Source organism: Bombina bombina, chromosome 1 (assembly GCF_027579735.1).
Source record: "Bombina bombina isolate aBomBom1 chromosome 1, aBomBom1.pri, whole genome shotgun sequence".
Taxonomy (NCBI): domain Eukaryota; kingdom Metazoa; phylum Chordata; class Amphibia; order Anura; family Bombinatoridae; genus Bombina; species Bombina bombina.
Genome location: NC_069499.1, coordinates 362,908,472 through 362,928,610, shown reverse-complemented (window position 1 = coordinate 362,928,610; position 20,139 = coordinate 362,908,472). Strand labels below are relative to the sequence as shown.

At 39.3% G+C, this 20,139-nt stretch overlaps 1 protein-coding gene across 2 annotated transcripts in view; it reads left to right on the top strand.

The window, feature by feature from the left end:
* The window catches only part of LCT (lactase), a 222,242-nt gene that overhangs the window by 148,182 nt on the left and 53,921 nt on the right, over positions 1–20,139 (top strand). For both annotated transcript variants that reach the window (XM_053698251.1, XM_053698249.1), the window contains exons 11-15: positions 6,740–6,938; positions 9,943–10,145; positions 12,401–12,510; positions 12,876–13,010; positions 13,313–13,533. In XM_053698251.1, the coding sequence (XP_053554226.1) occupies positions 6,740–6,938; positions 9,943–10,145; positions 12,401–12,510; positions 12,876–13,010; positions 13,313–13,533 (868 nt within the window). The remainder of the gene's footprint in view (positions 1–6,739; positions 6,939–9,942; positions 10,146–12,400; positions 12,511–12,875; positions 13,011–13,312; positions 13,534–20,139) is intronic.

Genomic DNA, 20,139 nt, shown 5'->3' with positions numbered 1-20,139 from the left:
TCCCTCATCCCCCAGTCATTCTTTGCCTTTCGTCACAGATGAACAGTGGGGTGTTAATCATATTTGTTTATGTGATTTATGCTGCTTCTATGTGTGAGATGTTTTACGCTCATAGGCTGATATGGAACGTACAGGTTGCTCCTTTACTTTGAGAGCTGCACGGTTTTATTAGACTTGGCGAGCTTTTCCTTTAGCAGGGGTGGTCCTGCATTGCGTACCGTGTGACCGGGAGTGGTCACGGTTTCCATTTCCTATTCCTGACTGAGTGACTATAGAGAGGAGCGAGTTTCTCTATACTGGGTCATAGGAGGTGGTGAGTGCCCCAGCCATTAGGGGTATAGGTGCCGGTTGTATTTTACTTGATTTATATAAAGTTACCTAGTTATGGAGGATTCAGATTTTTTAAAGGATGCGCCCGGGTAATCCAGCCCTCTCAATTATGTTCCATATGCCGCAACAGGGTGTTTCATAAACCAGTGTTGAGATGTTAGATGCTACTGAGCCTTCCCCCTCTGAGGACTCTTCATCCCTTGAGGTGTGTCCCCTACAGTCATTTGATCCTACATGTGCAGCTTCCCCTTGCCCCACTAATCCTCCACCTGAAGGGGGCCTTTTTCCACCAGACGTTACTGCGCAATTCCGTATGGCGATGTCTGCGGCCTTAGCCATTTTGCCCTGTATGGCCACACACAAACAAAGGGTTAACCCATGCACTACTGCTCAGGGTGCATCATGTAAATTGTCAATTGTATCCGATCAGTCATCTGAGGATGCAGTTCTCTCTGAGGCTTCAGAGCACGGACCTTCTGGGTCGGAGCCTGCTGATTCAATTCCTCCGGCAGAGGAGGATTTCGACTTTAGATTTAAGGTAGCACGCCTGTACTTCCTTCTAAGAGAGGTTTTGACGATATTAGAGTTTCCTAGTACTGATCTGCCAGTCGAATCTCAGAGCCCTAAATCAGAGGGCGAATTGGATTAAGGCGAGTGGGGAAGGATGGGACTTTGGTTGTCGCACTATTTCTGGAGACTCCCTATTGGAGGTCTCTATCTCGATTTGAGGGGATAGTTACCTCGATATTCTCGTGAAAGAATTAAGGCCTTGGAGCTTATAATTCTTTTATCCGTGATTTTCACAGATTTCTTGCTCAAAAGCTAGGGCTTCAGGTTTTTTCTGTTCAGGCCTTGTATCATTCTGGAAAAAATAGGAGACAAGCGAACAGAAAGTAGAGCACTCGCAAAGGGAGACTAGTATAAGTGGCTATTCAGTGGGTATATAATATTAAAACTTAACATTTATTATTAAAAAAAAATGATAAAAAACTACTATATAAGTAGTGATTAATACTTAGATTAAAACACAAGTAAACGGCTGTATATCCACAATGACCCCAGAATGTATACCATAGAAACTCAGAATAGAGTAGGAGGGATTTTTAGGCAGATATACACCAAAAAATTGAATCATTCTGTCATACAGTAAATGACTTCTGAATCTAAAATATTTCCTTCTGCTTGAGAGAAAGATTTAACTTGGTTCCGCTATTCCAAGGGTTTTTGAAAACCATTTTCACTCCTGGATTAAGTCCAAGCAGAGCAGAGGCCTGCCGAAACTAGATTGGCAGGAGGGGTCAGTTCCAGGTCTTAAATTGGATCGTGTTGGGGACAGTCTATCGCTTGGTTCAGGGACATACCGGATACATGGGTCTTTGAGGTCATAGCTAGGTTTCAAGTCTCAGCCTCTCAGGGCAGTTTCCTTTATTATTATTATTATTATTATTATTATTATCGGTTATTTATAGAGCGCCATCAGATTCCGCAGTGCTATAAACAAAAGGGTAGTACAACAAAACAAATATAGGGATCAAATGGGTAGAGGGCCCTGCCAAGAGTTGCACTTTTGTAGTCAGCTCTTAAGAAAGTGATCTACAAACAGCTGGACTCTTAGGCTTACATGCTAAGGGGGATCAGGGGATAGCGATGGAGGAGAGGAACTGGTATAAAGTAAGGTTAGCATAGGTTGTATGCATCCCTGAACAGTAGAGTCTTTAGGGAGTGCTTGAAGCTTTTAAAGCTAGGGGAGAGTCTTGTGGAGCAAGGCAGAGAGTTCCACAAGATGGGAGCCAGTCTGGAGAAGTCCTGTAAACTGGAGTGTGATGAGGTAACAAGAGAGGAGGAGAGTAGGAGGTCATGAGCAGAGCAAAGGGGACGGGAGGGAGAGTCTCTGGAGACAAGGTCTGAGATATAGGGGGGAGCAGTGCAGTTGAGGGCTTTATATGTCAGAGTGAGAATTTTGTGTTTGATCCTTGAGGCAAGAGGAAGCCAGTGAAGGGATTGGCAGAGAGGTGCAGCAGATGAAGAGTGACGTGTAAGTAAGATGAGTCTGGCAGAGGCATTTATTATGGATTGTAAAGGAGCTAGGCAGCAGGTGGGGAGACCAGAGAGGACAGAGTTGCAGTAATCGAGGCGGGAAAGAATGAGAGAGTGGATTAAAACCTTAGTTGTGTCTTGTGTAAGGAAGTGTCTAATTTTCAAGATGTTTTTAAGGTGGAAACGGCAGGCTTTAGCCAAGGACTGAATGTGAGGAGTGAAAGAAAGATCTGAGTCAAATGTGACCCTGAGACATTGGGCATGTGGGGTAGGGGTAATGATGGAGTTGTCAACAGTTATAGAGAGATTGGGGGTGGAGATTTTGGAAGAATGGGGAAAATAATGAGCTCAGTTTTGGAGAGATTTAGCTTGAGGTAGTGAGAGGACATTGAGGAAGAGACATGAGAAAGACAGTTAGTGACACGGGTTAGCAAGGAAGGAGATAGGTCTGGTGCAGCAAAGTAGATTTGTGTGTCATCGGCATACAAATGATATTGGAAACCGTGGGACTTTATTAGGGAACCTAGTGATGCCGTGTAGATTGAGAAGAGAAGGGGACCGAGGACAGAGCCTTGCGGTACTCCAGCAGAAAGTGGTGACGGGGCAGAGGAGGCCCCAGCGAAGGCTACACTAAAGGTACGGTTTGACAGGTAGAAAGAGAGCCACGAAAGGGCTATGTCACAGATGTTGAAGGATTAGAGGGTTTGGAGCAAGAGAGGGTGGTCAACAGTGTCAAAGGCTGCAGACAGATCAAGGAGGATAAGCAGAGAAAAGTGTCCTTTTGATTTTGCTGTAAGTAGGTCATTGGTAACCTTAACAATAGCTGTCTCTGTGGAGTGATGGGGACGAAATCTATACTGTCTGGGTCATAGGAGGTGGTGAGTGCCCCAGCCATTGGGGGTATAGGTGCCGGTTGTTTTTTACTTGATTTATATAAAGTTACCTAGTTATGGAGGATTCTGATTTTTTTAGAGGATGTGCCTGGGTAATCCAGCCCTTTCAATTATGTTCCATATGCCGCAACAGGGTGTTTCCTTCTTTTGATCCTGTTTTCAGACAGAGAGAGGGATGCCTTCCCAGACAGGTTTTGTTCTCTTTGAGTCATTATCCCGTTGTCTATCACGGAGTGAGCTTTGAGATATCATTCAAACCATTCTTTTCATGGTCCCATAGAGGGAGGGGCCTCCCACCCTTTTGGGATCCTAAAGCCTTTCATGTCTCCTTGTTCCTGAGGGAGACTATAAGGTCCACGCTACCTTTGGTACAAGTAGAGCAGTGCAGGTCCTCTACTGAGGAAGGGTATCATACCTGGTGTTGGGCACCAGGGTGGAATTCCTTGATGCAATTTTAGTCTGCATGGATATGAGGATTTTTCCTCAGATTTGTGAACTTATGAGTAAGCTTCAACAGGTTGTGCCCTCCAGTCCTTCTTCAGGCCATCTCTGTCTCTGCATTTTGGTAGTAAGGATAGTCAAGTGGCCCATTTTGGACCTCATTCCTTTTGTCAGGTCTCATCTCAGCAGAGGCTTGGTGTATGCTGAGGAGGTAGAGTGGCGCAATTTTCAAATCTGTTTTAACAGATTTACCTGGACTACTAGTTGAGGGAATAGCTCTCTAGTGTCTTTGTCCAGATCTCCTGTCCTGAGGGACATTTTCCTTAATTCGTCCGGGGCAATTTTGACTTCGGTCAGAAAACCATCAGGATGGAGAGAAAGGGCATGGGATCCGTGGTTTTAGGAGGTTTCCCTCCAGATTACTTTTGGATCTTCAGGCAATTGTCTTTAGCTCTGAGTGATTTGAATACTGGGTTAGTCCCAGTTTATAGATTCCAGTCTGTCTTACTCTCGGTGGCTTGGAACTCTATCTGAGGGAAATGAGAGGCTCCTTAGCGATGAGGGTAGTATCTCAGGTTTGGTAGTGAGTGGAGGCCCACTACTTCTCACTATCAGCGATCCACTCTCTGGTTGTGGTTATCCGGTTCGGATGTTCTTTAGAGACATTCCTCTCATCTGGGGATAAGATCTTCATCCGAGGGGTCTGGATATTTTTGCTCCAGTAGGGGACGCCGGATGAAAATATTAGCACGTCCCATTTCAATACCTAGTTACCCACAGAGGGGTTGTGGTTCGGGATCCTCAGGCGGAGATAATGGATGCAGTAGCGGTGCCTTGGAGGTTCTATGCAAGATTTTCTTTTTCTGCCATATCACTCCTTTCTCAAATGGTGGCTCAAACCTAGCAGGAGCAGATGTCAGTGTTTCTGCTTGCTCCGTCTTGACCACGAGGTTCGTGGTTCGTGTTTTTTTAGTGGGGACATCGTCTTCCCCTCCATGAGGGTTACCTTGTTGCAGGAATCTGCTGACACAGGGCCCTTTTGCTTCATCAGATCTTATTTCTCAGAGGCAGACTGCGTTGAGGTTACACTTGGTCTTAGCCAGGAGAGGGTTTCAGAGAGGTTAGAGTCCTCTCCTTCAAGTGCGTAGGCTGGTTCCTCATCATCTATCTTACGGTGTAGGGGACCTCCTTCGGTGAAGAGCGTGGTTCGCCCTGGCACTCTATCAAGTCGGCCAGGATTCTTTCCTCTATCTGGGATGGTCTAGCAATGGGCCTCTTAGTTAGTTTCCTTGTTGTGACAGTTTTGGCCCTGTCTGTTACTATCCAGGGGCTCGCTGAGCTTCCGGATGTACAGTTTTTGGTTAAGGCTCTGACTACGGTCAGGCAGAGGTGTCGATCTGATGCTCCCCCTTGGAGCTTAGATCTTGTTTTTCCAGTTTTTGCATCAGGCTACTTTTGAGCTTATGCATGAGGCTGATATTAGTTATTGTCTTGGAAGATTCCTTCCGTCTAATTATTGCTTCTGTGTGCAGAAGTCTCTGGGATTGCGTTCTTGCAAAGCAACCTTTCATTATCTGGTGTTTCATGATAATAGCGCTGTTCTTCGACCCTAGTTGGAAATTTCTCCTCAGGTCATGTAATTTCACAAATTCTATCAAGAGATTGTGGTTCCTTTCTCAGGTTCCATTCCTTCTTCTTGAAGGAAAAGTTTTCCACATCATTTGGATTCGTACCTTGAGGTTCTATCTTCAGACTGCTTAGGAAGGGACAGATTTTTCTCTGTTGTTATCTAGGGAAGCATAAGGGTCGGTAGGCATCTGCGACTTCCTTATCTGTGAGTTGAGGAGTATCATCTGCTTGACATATGAGACAGCGGGACACAAGCCTCCTCAGAGGTTTAGGGTTCATCTATGAGAGCAGTGTCCTCATTTTGGGACCTTAAGATGGGGCCTCTATGGATCAGACTTGTAGGACGGCTACCTGGGCCTCCTTACATTCTTTTTCCAAAAATGTTTAAAGAAATTATTTGCTTCTATGGAAGCAGCCTTCAGGAGGAAGGGTTTTGCAGGCTGTGGTGCCCTCAAATAAAAGGGGGCCGCCTCTTCTTTTTGCGCTCCCGTTAGCATTCAGTGTCCTCTGGAGCTTGGGTATAGATTTCCCACAAGTAAGGAATGCAGCTGTGGACTCTCCCTGTATTAAGACGGAAAACATAAATTATGCTTACCTGATAATTTCCTTTCCTTCTGTACAGGGAGAGTCCAGAGCTCCCGCCCGTGTTCTCCGATGGGCGGCTCTAAATTTAATTTCGTTCTTCTGGCACTTTTTTCACTCTGATGTTTCTCCTACTTTTCCTTGTTCCCTCGGCCGAATGACTGGGGGATGAGGGAAGTGGGGGAGGTATTTAAGCCTTTGGCTGGTGTGTCTTTGCCTCCTCCTGGTGGCCAGGTTCTATGGTTTCCCACAATTAAGGAATGCAGCTGTGGACTCTCCCTGTACAGAAGGAAAGGAAAATATCAGGTAAGCATAATGTATTTTATATATACTGTGTGTATATATGTATAAGTTAACTTGATGTTATTTAGATTTATTTTCAGATTTGTAGATTATCCTTACCTTATTAACAGCTAATTCTATAATAATAATCTTATTGATGTGATTAAGTTTATTGTTGTGTCTCCATATTGTCCATTTGTATATCTCTGGCTCACAGATCCACAAAAGGACCACAAGGAACACTAATCCTTTTATTGGAGTCACAATAAATAGTTTAAATACCATAAATGTTAATTAATTAGAGAAAGGAGTGTGTATTGTTCTGTGGATTAAAATACAGGATATATATTTATTTTGGAAAATTTAACATTCTTCCTTATTTCATTGAAAACAATGAAGACCATAGGAAAATTGTTAAGGGCTGCAGCCAGGTCCTGGGCTACCATTTGCCCACCAGAGGAACATAATTATATTGCAGAGAACAACAATATGTACAACAAATTGAATGTGTTCAACATGCTATTAAAATATGATTGGTTTTGTAGGTGACTATTTACCACTGGGATCTGCCACAAGCATTGCAAGATGTTGGAGGTTGGGAAAATGAAACAATAGTGGAAAAGTTTAAAGAATATGCTGACTTGCTCTTTAAAAGGCTGGGAGATAAAGTGAAATTCTGGATCACTCTGAATGAACCGTATATCATAGCTAACGTTGGGTATGGTTATGGCACAGCTGCACCAGGTAATGACAAGACATTTCTGCTATAAAGTCTCATGCAGACTGGTCGAATTAATTTAATTGGTTAAATTAATAGTGTATTTGTTAGGTTGTGTTGAGAAAGGAGAAGGGATTTTTGCTGCATTACAGTGTGACGTTTTGTGAGTTTGGTCAGCCAAACATTTGAATTCATGGTCAGTTAATATAATCAATCATAAGTTTTTAATTATTTCATATACGATATTAACATAAACAGAATACTAGCTTATATATTGTAAACTTAACTGATAGTAAACCTTATCTTATATATCCATAGATACGTCATTGTTACTACCCATACTCAGAGCCCCCAACTATACTGTAATTTGTTTAGAAGCTCATGTCCCTTCACATTCCCTTTACTATAAATGTTCCAGAACACCCAACACTGCTCAGAGAAAGCAAATAACTGTCCTGACTCCTCCCCCAAGGGTTCTGCAACTATGCATATAGGCATCTCTGATCTAGCCTCAAGATTCTCAGTTCTGTTTAGTATCTTCTACAGAGGTTATGAAAACCTGTATTTGGTTAACATAATTACATCACTATATACATTCAAATCATATATGATTAATGTTACCACTATTACTGTAAACAGATAAGCATGTGACAACACATGGGAACCAGTGCAGTTATATTATTGAATATTACACTGTCGGTTATGGGTATAAAATCTGTGATGGGATAACTATCTCTTTGGACTTTGCAGGAAGTAATGACTGTTCATTGCCTGCTTCTTTAATTCTGTGTTGAGTATATAGACTGAAGATTGTTCTGTTTACTAAAAACAGCAACTCTGACACAGCTAGATTCAAAAAGATCTGCTGTATAAATGCACAATTCCCCCCTTAATCCCTACTATTTACAACCATGTAGGCCAAGCAGAAAAAGAAAACCGGCTGCACGCTACAGGCTTAAAAGTTAAAAACTAACTTTAAATTGTTTAGAATACTTAGTAGTAAATACAACTGTGTCCTGTGAAATTTCCTGGTCCTTCCTTTTGTTATGTATGACATCATTTTGGGTCTTATCTTCTACAGTTTTAATAGACTCTCTACGTTCTCTGTCTTTGTACCCCCTTTGTTTTAGTCTATTAGTTAGAGCATTTGACTGTCTTACAAAGGTTTAATCAGAATTGGTGTTCCTTCTCATACGGATGTATTGACCTCTAGGTATAGTACGTATAAGGTGAGGTTGATGGTAAGATTTTGCATGCAAAATAGTTGTGCCAGCCATGGGTTTACGGTATGTATCAGTTAGTATGCCCCTTGTTTCTAGGACACCTGTCAGTGTTAAATCCAGAAAACATGTAGTTAAATCACCAGTGAATCTCAAATTTAAATCAATAGAGTTAAGAAAGACAGCGATATCAAAAGGGGTTTCAGCAATGAACACCAAATCGTCAATATATCTCATATATTTGACGATTTGATTGGCAAATGGATTACAACCTGTGTGTAGAGATCGTCCCACCAGCCAACAAATAAGTTTGCAAACGAGGGGGCAAATTTTGCCCCATCACCGTACCACAAACTTGTAGGAAGTACTCATTATTAAACATGAAGAAGTTATGCTTGAGTAGGAACTCCACTATTTCACAAAATAATATCTTAAATTCCTCTGAATATCTTGTTGCTATAGCTATGAAATAGCGTATGGCTTTAATTCCTAGTGTATGGGGTATACTGGAGTACAGGACTGTAGCATCAACTACTACCCATCTATAGTCCTGTTTCCATCTCATATTTTGTAATGAGCTTAAAAGGTGAGTTGAATCCCTAAGATAACTGTTCAGATTTTTAAAGGGACACTGTACCCAAATTTTTTCTTTTGTGATTCAGATAGAGCATGACATTTTAAGCAACTTTCTAATGTATTCCTATTATCAAATGTTCTTTATGCTCTTGGTATCTTTATTTGAAATGCAAGAATGTAAGTTTAGATGCCGGCCCATTTTTTGGTGAACAACCTAAGTTGTCTTTGCCGATTGGTGGATAAATTCATCCACCAATCAAAAACTGCTGTCCAGAGTCCTGAACCAAGAAAAAAGCTTAGATGCCTTCTTTTTCATATAAAGATAGCAAGAGAAAGAAGAAACATTGATAATAGGAGTAAATTAGAAAGTTGCTTAAAATTGCATGCTCTATCTGAATCACAAAAGAAAAATTTTGGGTTCAGTATCCCTTTAAATGGACACTGAACCCAAATGTTTTTCTTTCATGATTCAGATAAAGCATGAAATTTTAACGTTCTAATTTACTCATATTATCAATTTTTCTTTGTTCTCTTGCTATCTTTATTTTAAAAGCAGGAATGTAAATCTTAGCAGCCAGCCCATTTTAGGTTCAGCACCATGGATAGTCCTATGCATCACATTCCTGCTTTTTAAATAAAGATAGCAAGAGTACGAAGAAAAAATTATAATAGGAGTAAATGAGAAAGTTAGTTAAAATTGCATGCTCTATCTGAAGCATGAAAGAAAAAATGTGGGTTTAGTGTCCCTTTAACCATGTAGGCCAAGCCTTGTGTGTATTTTTAAGTATTATTCAAAAAGAAATTCACTTGTAATTTGCGGAAATCAACACTGATTGCCCGCTAATAGAAGAAAAGCAAATTTAAAAACTAGTTTCCCTGACAATATGACTAAAAGTGAAATCTTATAAACAATATTGTGATCTCTGGGTACAAGCACATGACTGTATATTAAATGCAATAAATGTGCTTATATTGTGCCTTACAACATATGAGAATGTTCTGTTCTGGTTTTTTTACCTCAGGATTCTGTCACACACTGTACTACAAATGTACGCTCCTAGAAGTTCCTTCTGCATTGCCTAGAACAAGCACTCAATGCTAATTAGGTTTAATTCTCATTAGAAGCAAACTCTCAAAAAGTGTTTCTACTCATTTTAATCTACTAGAAATACGATACAACAATGTTGCCGTTATAGATGTTGCTTCATGTATTTCTGATTTATATCTTTTCAAGGAATTTCTTCAAGACCAGGCCGGGCACCATATTTAGTGGGACATAACCTAATAAAAGCTCATGCTGAGGCATGGCACTTGTACAATGACACCTACAGAGCTAAGCAAGGTGGGCTTATTTCTATCACTATTAACTCAGACTGGGCAGAGCCAAGAAACCCCTATAAACAGGAGGATGTTGATGCAGCTCGGAGATACATCATGGTAATATTGGAATATTCCTGTTATGATTGCATTTGTGCAGTATTTTAATATTGTTTTTAACTTAAAAGGGATAACCAATGTATAGAAATAAGCATAAAACCCTATATCAGACTGCAGTGGCAAACCTGAATTTAATGTGTTTGACTGCATATTTCAAATTCATAAATTATATTTATATATGCCATAGCACTGAATCAATAACATATGTGCACAATCCTATGTATAATTCAGGCAACAAATCTGCTTTTAATGCTTAACCCCAATAATTTTTTATTTTGCATGAATATGAACATAAAATGTGTAAGACAAAAGGAAAGCTTCACTAAATATTAAAAGAAATCAGGTGACAAAAAAATCTTTATTTATAAAGATTTTTTCCCCACCTGATTTATTTAAATTACACTGTACTTTGGTGGCATTTTGTGGACATTTATAGAATTAACCAGAGATCTGATCTAAGGTTAATTTTATTAGCGCTAACTGCTACTGTGGGTGCTTGATAAATTAGTGCTCCACTTGTAATCTAGCCCAAAATGTTTAATATTTCACTTAAAAACCATTTTAACTTAAGTAAAGCAAACATTTCACAGACAATAATGCTTTATAAGTATTCTATGAAACAAAAGATAAAATGATAGAGATGTAACGTGTATACGTACACATAAACAAACTGAGACAAGTAGATTAAAACCTTGTTTCTCAACAAGTGGTAGATATACTACTGGATGTACCTGCTGCATTAACAAGGCTTACTCAGTAGCTGGCACTTTCTCATTATGATGCTGCTAATGTAAACAGAAATCAGCAAAAGCAGCTACTTCAGATATAAAAATCTACCCCCCATTGAGAGGTTAATTTCTCCTGCTGACTCCTGTTTACATAAACTAAAAAGATAAATATTGTAGTTAATTTGTGTTTTCAACAGACAAAAACAAGTAATTCAAATGATACAATAAAGTTAAAGTAGCCATTAGCAAACAATTTAATACAATCCAGCAGGTAAAATGGACTGACTAATGGTAACACATTAAAGGGGGGTGTTACATTTAAAGCCATTGAAGGGAGAAACTGTGAGCTGTAAGTAATATATAGAGCACGATTTATGAAGCTGCATTCACAGCTTTTTCGGTTAAGTGGAGCAGGTTCACATAAGCCAGCTTGCTGCCACGTGTTTAAGGAGCAGAAACTGCTTCTTTTTCTTCTCTGACACCTCAGAGCTTGTCCGAGGTGATTGACATGCCTTGCACTTAAGCAATTAGTTTGCGCTGTTGCAGGGGGCGTCTTGTGCAATGTTAAATTCTGCCATGAGATGCAATATCACAAGTGGCTATTGCAGTCGGCAGGTTCGCTACTTTGTTAACCTGTTCGCCTGCTGGCATGGTATTTTTTTCCCATAGTGATTCTGAAAAGCACTACAGTTTCTTTATGTTTATCTCAGAGCATACCAAGCTACTGCTTATCAATAGACTCGAAGGTCAGTATAAAGCTTAAAATGCCACTAGATTGACACCTAGGGGTCAATTTATTATTGTCCGCCGCACATTGATAAATGCCGACAGCATAAGCTGTCGGGATTTATCATTGCACCAGAAGTTCTAGTGAACTGCTGGTGCAATACCGCCCCCTGCAGATTTGTGGCCAATCGGCCGCTAGCAGGGGGTTTCAATGAACCTGATCGTATTCGTACGGAGCTTGATAAATTGACCCCCTAGTGCACCTTTTATTTACAGCAAGTATATTTCAGACTATAAAGCTATAGTTTGTGTTGGAATGCCCACCTAAAGATATATCTCCAGCTTCACCAGTTCACTCACCTCTCTATACTTTAGTGAAACGTCTGAGGATGCTGTCAGTATATATCTTGCATATGAACGTAATGTGTTTAGTAATATCTGTGTAATCAAAGAAATTCAGTCCTGCAATAAATTAATAGTTTGGGCACAATAAAGGTTGATTTTTTTCAAAGTAATCAAAGATCTGGCTTGACACCCGTAGCAATGTTTTTCCAAGCCACAATGAACTATTAGGGAAACATAAAAAAGAAAATACAAAGGTGAAGTGTAAAAATGAATTAGACAGGGGAGCAAAACTGGATTTTCTCAATATTATCATTTTGTAAATTGGCTTATACAGTAAGGAATGGAAATGAATCGAATATGCTTTTTAAGATGTGAAAGTGTGTTTGCAATCACTGAAGTTCATATGTACTCACAAACAACTTACAAAAACTCATGTTCCTCTCTTCGTTCACTTAGTTTTACGGTGGTTGGTTTGCTAATCCTATTTTCAAAAATGGAGACTATAATGAGATAATGAAGACAAGAATAAGGCAAAGAAGCCTTGCTCAGGGGTTGTCAGTATCACGGTAAGAATGTTTATAAAGTACATGAATAACATGTAATAACTATAATGAATAGACAAATCACTATTGAACTATGCTCAAGAAAATCAGAAACATACCTGGAAGTTTTGTGGGGGGGTTAGATAGCATATACTAGGGTTCATAATGTACAGTCTGCATGGCTCTTTGTGGCATTCTATTGCTTTTCTTATGTCCTAAACTGAATGCTGTATGCAAATGAGCTATGCATATACAGCTCTATAGACTAGTATTGACAGACATAAACATTTCAGATTGGATCATTTATTAAATACATATTTGGCATAAAATATAGTTTTCTGTGACTGACATAAACTGAATAAAATGCTGACATCTTATTTAATTTATAGATTACCAGAATTCACAGAAAGTGAGAAAATGAGAATTAAAGGGACATATGACTTTTTTGGGTTCAATCACTATACCACAATTTTAGCATCACCCCTCAACTTCCCACAATCAATGCAATCCTATGATTCAGACAGGTAAGGAAGAATGCACTGCTGTGTGCTAATTTTTGCATAAGCTTACAAAATGCATCTACTGAGGAATTTTTTATATGAAGAGATTGGAGTTGCCTAGGCAACTAAGGAAACATTTAAAGTGTTTTGAGCAGAAAAAAACACTACCTCAATCTATTATTCCACTATTTCTGAAGAAAATATATACAGTATTTCTGAAACAAAAATACATAAAATGTATGTATAATGAGAATTGTGTTTGAAGGGGGAACAAGGGTTTCGTCAATTAGGATACCAATTATTTATTACCCAATTTAATATTATAGGGGTGTAGCATCATTGACTGATCGAGCCTGGCTTGGATCAGGTTCCTTATGGTTGAAAGTGACACCTTTTGGCTTTAGAAGGATACTGAACTGGATAAAGGAAGAGTACAACAATCCTCCTATCTATGTAACTGAGAATGGTATATCTGAACGTGGAACAAACCTAAAGGACGTCTGGAGAGAACATTACTACAAAAGTTATGTTAATGAAGCACTTAAAGGTAAGCTACGAGTAACCAATTACTACATCACATTCTTTATGATGAAGTATTATCTACACAAAAATCATTAGCATTCAGAGACAGAAAGGGAAAACTTAATAAGGGGAGAATCCACAAAACACAAAAGATAAAAGCCAGAAAAAGAGAGACTCAAGAAGATAGTTGACTTTGCATAATCGGAAAAGGGGAAATTTGGGGTTTCCGACCATTCCTCTTAAATAAGAAAAAGACAAGGTTTTCAAAACTACAGATTTGCACAGGGAGCACCTCCGATTCAAAGCAGCAAACAATTTATTCAAATGCACACAATAAAAGATCCACTTACTAGAAAGTATAAGTCAATAGCTCATCAAACGGCAAGTTACTATGCATGCTCCGTTATAAATGTCACTATTACACTTTTTATGTAATAAGCTGAGATCGTATCCGTAAAAGTGACATTTATAATACATGACCTGGCAAAATAAACACGCTTTCATCGTCGCCAATTAAAAATGTCACTTTTACACTTTCATAAGCTGAGATGTTATCACCCGTGCATGTCCTAGCCGCAGCAAAATCTAACAGAACAATTTCCTTGTCAGAATTTGCTACCTCTCAGTACGCACTTTTTTTTAACATATGTGAAGTGTGATTATGTAATACTGAGCATGCGCACTGAGAGGTATCAAATTCTGACAAGGGAACAAAATCTGATAGAACACAAGCTATTTCTTTCATGTATATATTTTTGTTCCTAAACAGGAAGAGTCCACAGCTGCATTCATTACTTTTGGGAATTCAGAACCTGGCCACCAGGTGGAGGCAAAGACACCCCAGCCAAAGGCTTCAAATACCTCCCCCCAAATACCTCCCAGTCATTCTTTGCCTTTCGTCACAGGAGGTTGGCAGAGAAGTGTCAGAAGTTCGAGATAGTCTCTTATGGAGGGTAGTACTCAGTGAGAGCATGGATGTAGGTTAGAGTCCGGAGATGCAGGGAGAGTCTTTCTGCGAAACCATCCCAACTCATATTAAAAGCTCCTTGGCAATCAGTGTTGACGAGTTTTCCTGCCTGCCTTTATTCACTCAAGTCCATGTAAGAAGCGAGGCTACTATCTGTCACACTTGAAGGGCCGTGTTCCTGTTCCATGGCGTTGATTCCGGTTAAATCATTTCATTTTATTTCTTAATGTGAATGTGATGTTAGGGTCCCAGTGGGACTCCTTTTATCTTAAATAGGAATCATGGGTTAATATCTCCTGAGGGGGGGTTATTGAAAAGGGGGGACTTTAATCATGTTTGTTATATGGTTCTATCTGCTGATGTGTAGCAATACTTATGCTTATGGCTTTTTCGAACATAACGGCCTTATCATCAATGGCGCAATCTCTTGAGATTGCGCACCCATTGCGCACCCTTTTGTGTCTGGCACGGTGTACCTCGTGACCTGGTGTGGTTACACTGTTTTCCACTTCCTTATGCTGACTGTGTGGCAACAGAGAGAGTCTGATCGTGGGTTGTCTGGTTCTCAGGAGGGGGTGAGTGCCCCAGCCATTGGGGTGTAAAAAGGGTGCCAGTTAGTGCTTGTCATTTTTGTAATCCCAAGATTATGGAGGATTCTGATTTCTTAGACACGGATGTCTCCGATACAGAGAATGCGTCTTGTGATGAATATGAAATGGCCCGGGTTATCCATGCCCATCAGTTATGTTCCGATTGCCGTTCTAGAGTACTCTCTTCTCCCGAATCAGGGACCTTAGAGTGTGTTGAGCCATCCGCCTCCGAGGATTCCATGTCCCGTGAGGCGCGTGCCCCAGAACCTTCCTTTGCTACGCAAGCAGGTGTCCCTATGGCCTTTACTCCTTCTCCGGAAGGTGGCTTGTTTTCTCCAGAGGTTACAGCATGGTTCCGCATGGCCATTTCTATAGCGCTGGCTCATTTATATCTCCCAAGTGAAATATTTTTAAGATACTGTCCGTGTTCTATTAACCAGGGCCCGTCGGGCGTGGGATCACCTGATTCAGTTCGGCCTCCTGAGGAAGCATTGACCCCGAACTTCGGGGTCGTTTATTGATTCGGCGAGGGATGATTTTGCCTTCGGTTATAGGCTGGCATGTCTTTGTGTCCTTTTAAGACATGTTTTGGTGGTGCTAGAGGATTCCAGTCCTAGTGGGCCGAGGGATCCGAGGCCCTAGATGTGGGATGGCAAGCTGGTTAGACATTTGGGGATAAAACTAATCTCCTTGACGGCTCTGTTTTTCTTTATTTTATGTATCAGTTCCAGTTCTGAGCTTGGGTGAATGGGGCCTCTGATCGGCTAGTTCCGTTGACCTATTTATTCACCTTTCGCGCTATCTATGCTTGTCTAGCGGGTTCGACTTGACTATGGTGCAACAGGGAACTCGCGGTTTTCTGGAGCACCTTCTGTGGTATGGTGCTTTGTCAGGGATATGATCTAAATTCTTCAGCTCAATTATGTGGCTCTTGTTTTGATAATTTATTACTTGCTGATAATATTTCTATGAGTACAAATGCATCCACTGTTATTCCATCTTAGTCTAATGTATAAGGCATTCCTGTAGAAATGAAAGATTTTATTGCTGCAGCTATAGAGAAGGCAATGACTGCTAATCCACCTTCAAATAAACGTAAAAGGACTTTACAACATTTTTCTAAATCTAGTGAATTTTGTACTGACCGTCAGCATACTGATGTATCATCTACTGATGGGGTTTCCTCTGATTCAGAGGATTCTATGTCAGAGACAGAAATTGACAAATCTTCTTTTTTATTTAAAATAGAACATATTCACTTTTTTTTTTTTTTTAAAAGGAAGTATTATTTACTTTGGGTATTGAGGAGTCTAAACCTTATGATGATAAAGCTAGTAATAGTTTAAATTCTGTATTTAAGACTACTGTTAATACTCCTGAAGTTTTTCCTATTCCAGACGCTATCTCTAATGTGATTGCTAAAGGATGGTCTAAATCTGGTACTTCTTTTAACCCTTCTTCTAGGCTTAAAAAATGGTATCCTTTGTTTCTCAGAGGGACATGTGACCCATATTTGGTGGCAATGCCCCAAAATATCTGAAATATGGGACAAAATCTCACACGAAATGAGTAAAATATTAGAACTTGATATCCCACTTGACCCCTGCCTTTGGCTCTTTAACAAAAAAACCCAAAAAATCACTACACTTCAGAAAAAACTGTTCCTAATCTTCCTACCACAGCACAACTCTCCATATAATATCAAATGACCCCTCAAACCAAAAAACAAACAAAAGAAAACAGGTTCTTTGTAATTCATAGCCATAGAAACTATTACAGAATGTTATTTATCTTTGTACTTGTTTTACATATTGTTTTACATTAAAAATACCACTGAAATTGTAAAATGCCAAAAAAAAATTGTATTGCCTGTTGCTTATCTAACGTTGATGGGGCAATTTCCACTCTTTCTAAACGTACTACTATTCCTATGGAAGACAGTACTTCTTTTAAGGATCCTTTAGATAGGAATCTTATCTAAGAAGGGCATATTTACATACTGGCTATATTCTTAGACCAGTTATATCTATGTGCTGCTGCTTCTACTTTTTGGTTGGACAGTTTAGACAGCAGTTGTCTTCAGATCCTGAATATATAACATTATCCTTTTACTTCAACAAGCAAATCATTTTTTTAATCATTTTTATTAAGTTTTAAATCAAGGCATACAGGCGTTAAATGTCAATAGGACATATACAGTAAAGTAAAATATAATGTCAAGGCTTACAATCAGTATAAGTCAAGGAAAATATACACTAGATGTCCATATGACAAAATAAACATTTTAGTAAACATATTATTTGCCAAGCAAATGTGAAACCTGCTTAATGACTTATGAGGTGACTCTTGGACCTCCTATTGACTTATAGGATATAAGGCTATAGCAGGAAATATAAAGCAAAAGGGGATCACTTTTGGGTCCCCAAAGGTGAACCTTGTTTTGTGTTGTTGTTTTTTTTAAACCTATATCATTAAGATCACTTTTGAATTTTTAAACGCTATCTGAACAAAATAACAATGAATATATATAACTAACATCATGATCAATTATAATGATATTGTAACAGAACATATCTGCTTAAATTTTCAGCTCTAGGTTAAGAGATGTCTAATATTATAACATGAAGTGATGTGGATTAATAAGGGTGAGGCGTGTATTCTTGAGTCACTTTTGGACTCTTAGACGAAGTATATAGGGAAATAAGTGAAGTAGGTCCCTGTGCCAGAGTAATGAAAATAGGGGTTGCCACTCAATTAGTATAATTATTTTCTGTTATGTCAGCTCATAATTTAGTGGGCTGAGCTAGACCATTCACTTTAGAGACTTAATTAGTGTAGGGCACTAATTGAGGCGATTTAAAAAAAAAGATAAAAAAAATAGGTGGAACTCTCTGTTTGAGATGATAATAATCTGGGATGCCTCCTAATTCAGGATTCAAGAGCCCCCGGATTGATAAGGAGCGTCAGCGAACTAGGGTTAAATGCTCAACCATCTACACTGTCAGAAAAAATGTGCAAAAATTGTACCTTTAGGGGTACCACTGTACCCTATAACATGGGAACAAATTGGTACCCATGCAGATTGTACCTTTCAAACGCAAATATGTACCTTTGGTGACTAGATTGGACCTCAGTGCTATGGTACCATAATGTACCCTTAAAAAATGGTGCAAATCTGGCCTTTTAAGGTTACTGCCCCAGTGACAAGCCCTTTGTACCTCATGATGGCAAATTTGTACTCAACACAGCATATTACAAATGCTGTTACATTAAATTTATTATATAACATTTAAATATGCATTGCATTCATTTTATGTGTATTTTTTCAGTATTACAATAGCCACACTGCAGTTTTAAAAAAGTTTGGATACTGTAGCCATATAGCAAATTCAAAAAATGCTACAGAACCTGAAATCTGAAAGAACCAGGCCAAACAACCAGTTCCAAAAAGAGCTACTCAATGTGTTTCATATCACTTTGTACTAGACTCTAAAAACACCCCATTTAATTTAGGGTGACATGCCACATAAAACATAAATTTCTTTCATGTTATTGGCAAGAGTCCATGAGCTAGTGACGTATTGGATATACAATCCTACCAGGAGGGGCAACGTTTCCCAAACCTCAAAATGCCTATAAATACACCCCTCACCACACCCACAATTCAGTTTTACAAACTTTGCCTCCTATGGAGGTGGTGAAGTAAGCTTGTGCTTAGATTTCTACGTTGATATGCGTTTTGAAGCCCGATTCCTCTCAGAGTACAGTGAATGTCAGAGGGATGTGAAGGGAGTATCACCTATTGAATGCAATGGTTTTCCTCGCGGGAGATCTATTTCATAGGTTCTCTGTTATCGGTCGTAGAGATTCATCTCCTACCTCCCTTATTCAGATTGATGATATACTCTCATATTCCATTACCTCTACTGATAACTGTTTCAGTACTGGTTTGGCTATCTGCTATATGTGGATGGGTGTCTTTCAGTAAGTATGTTTTCATTACTTAAGACACTCTCAGCTATGGTTTGGCACTTTATGCATTAATATAAAGTTCTAAATATGTGCATTGTACTTATATTTGCCATGAGTCAGGTTTATGTATATTTCCTTTTGCAGACTATCAGTTTCATTTTTGGGGAAAAACCCCCAAACATATTTAGGAAAATATTTTTCTTACCTGGGGTATAGTCTTTTTTCAATTGACTGCTTTTTTATTAAATTTCACGGGCAAAATTAGGCTCGTGAGGGCGCAAAATGCCAAAGTTTATTGCGTCATTCTTGGAGCAAGAATTTTTTTGGCGCAAAGGTACGTCCGATGACATAAATTCGTCATTTCCGGCTCCTTAGTTGACGTTGAGTTCCTTGCACAAGGTTGAGTCTTCAATGACGCAAGTGTGTCATTTCCTGATGTTGTTAGCCCCAAAAAAATTCAGTTTGTGTTGTGCGTCATACTTGGCGCCAAACAATTTCATTATTTAAAACCCCATTCCTATATGTCTCTTGCCTTTTTCTATGTCAGAGGGCTATGCTGTTTGCATTTTTTTCCCATTCCTGAAACTTCCATATAAGGAAATTGATAATTTTGCTTTATATGTTGTTTTTTCTCTTACATTTGCAAGATGTCTCAATCTGATCCTGTCTCAGAAGCCACTGTTGGAACCCTGGTGCCTGATAACAGTTCTACCAAAGCTAAGTGCATTTGATGTAAATTTGTGAAGATTCTCCAGCTGTGGTATGTAATAGTTGTCATGATAAGCTTTTACATGCAGATAATGTGTCCATCAGTAATAGTACAATGCCTGTTGTTCCTTCAACATCTAATGTACATGATATACCTGTGAATATAAAAGATTTTATTGCTGATGTGATTCAGAAGGCTTTGTCTGCGATCCCGCCTTCTAATAAACGTAAAAGGTCTTTTTAAACTTCTCATAAAGTTGATGAAATTTCAAATGACCGACAACATACTGTCAGAAGATCCTTCCTCAGATATTGACACTGACAAATCTACTTATTTATTTAAAATGGAGTATATTCATTCCTTGTTAAAAGAGGTGTTGATTACATTGGATAT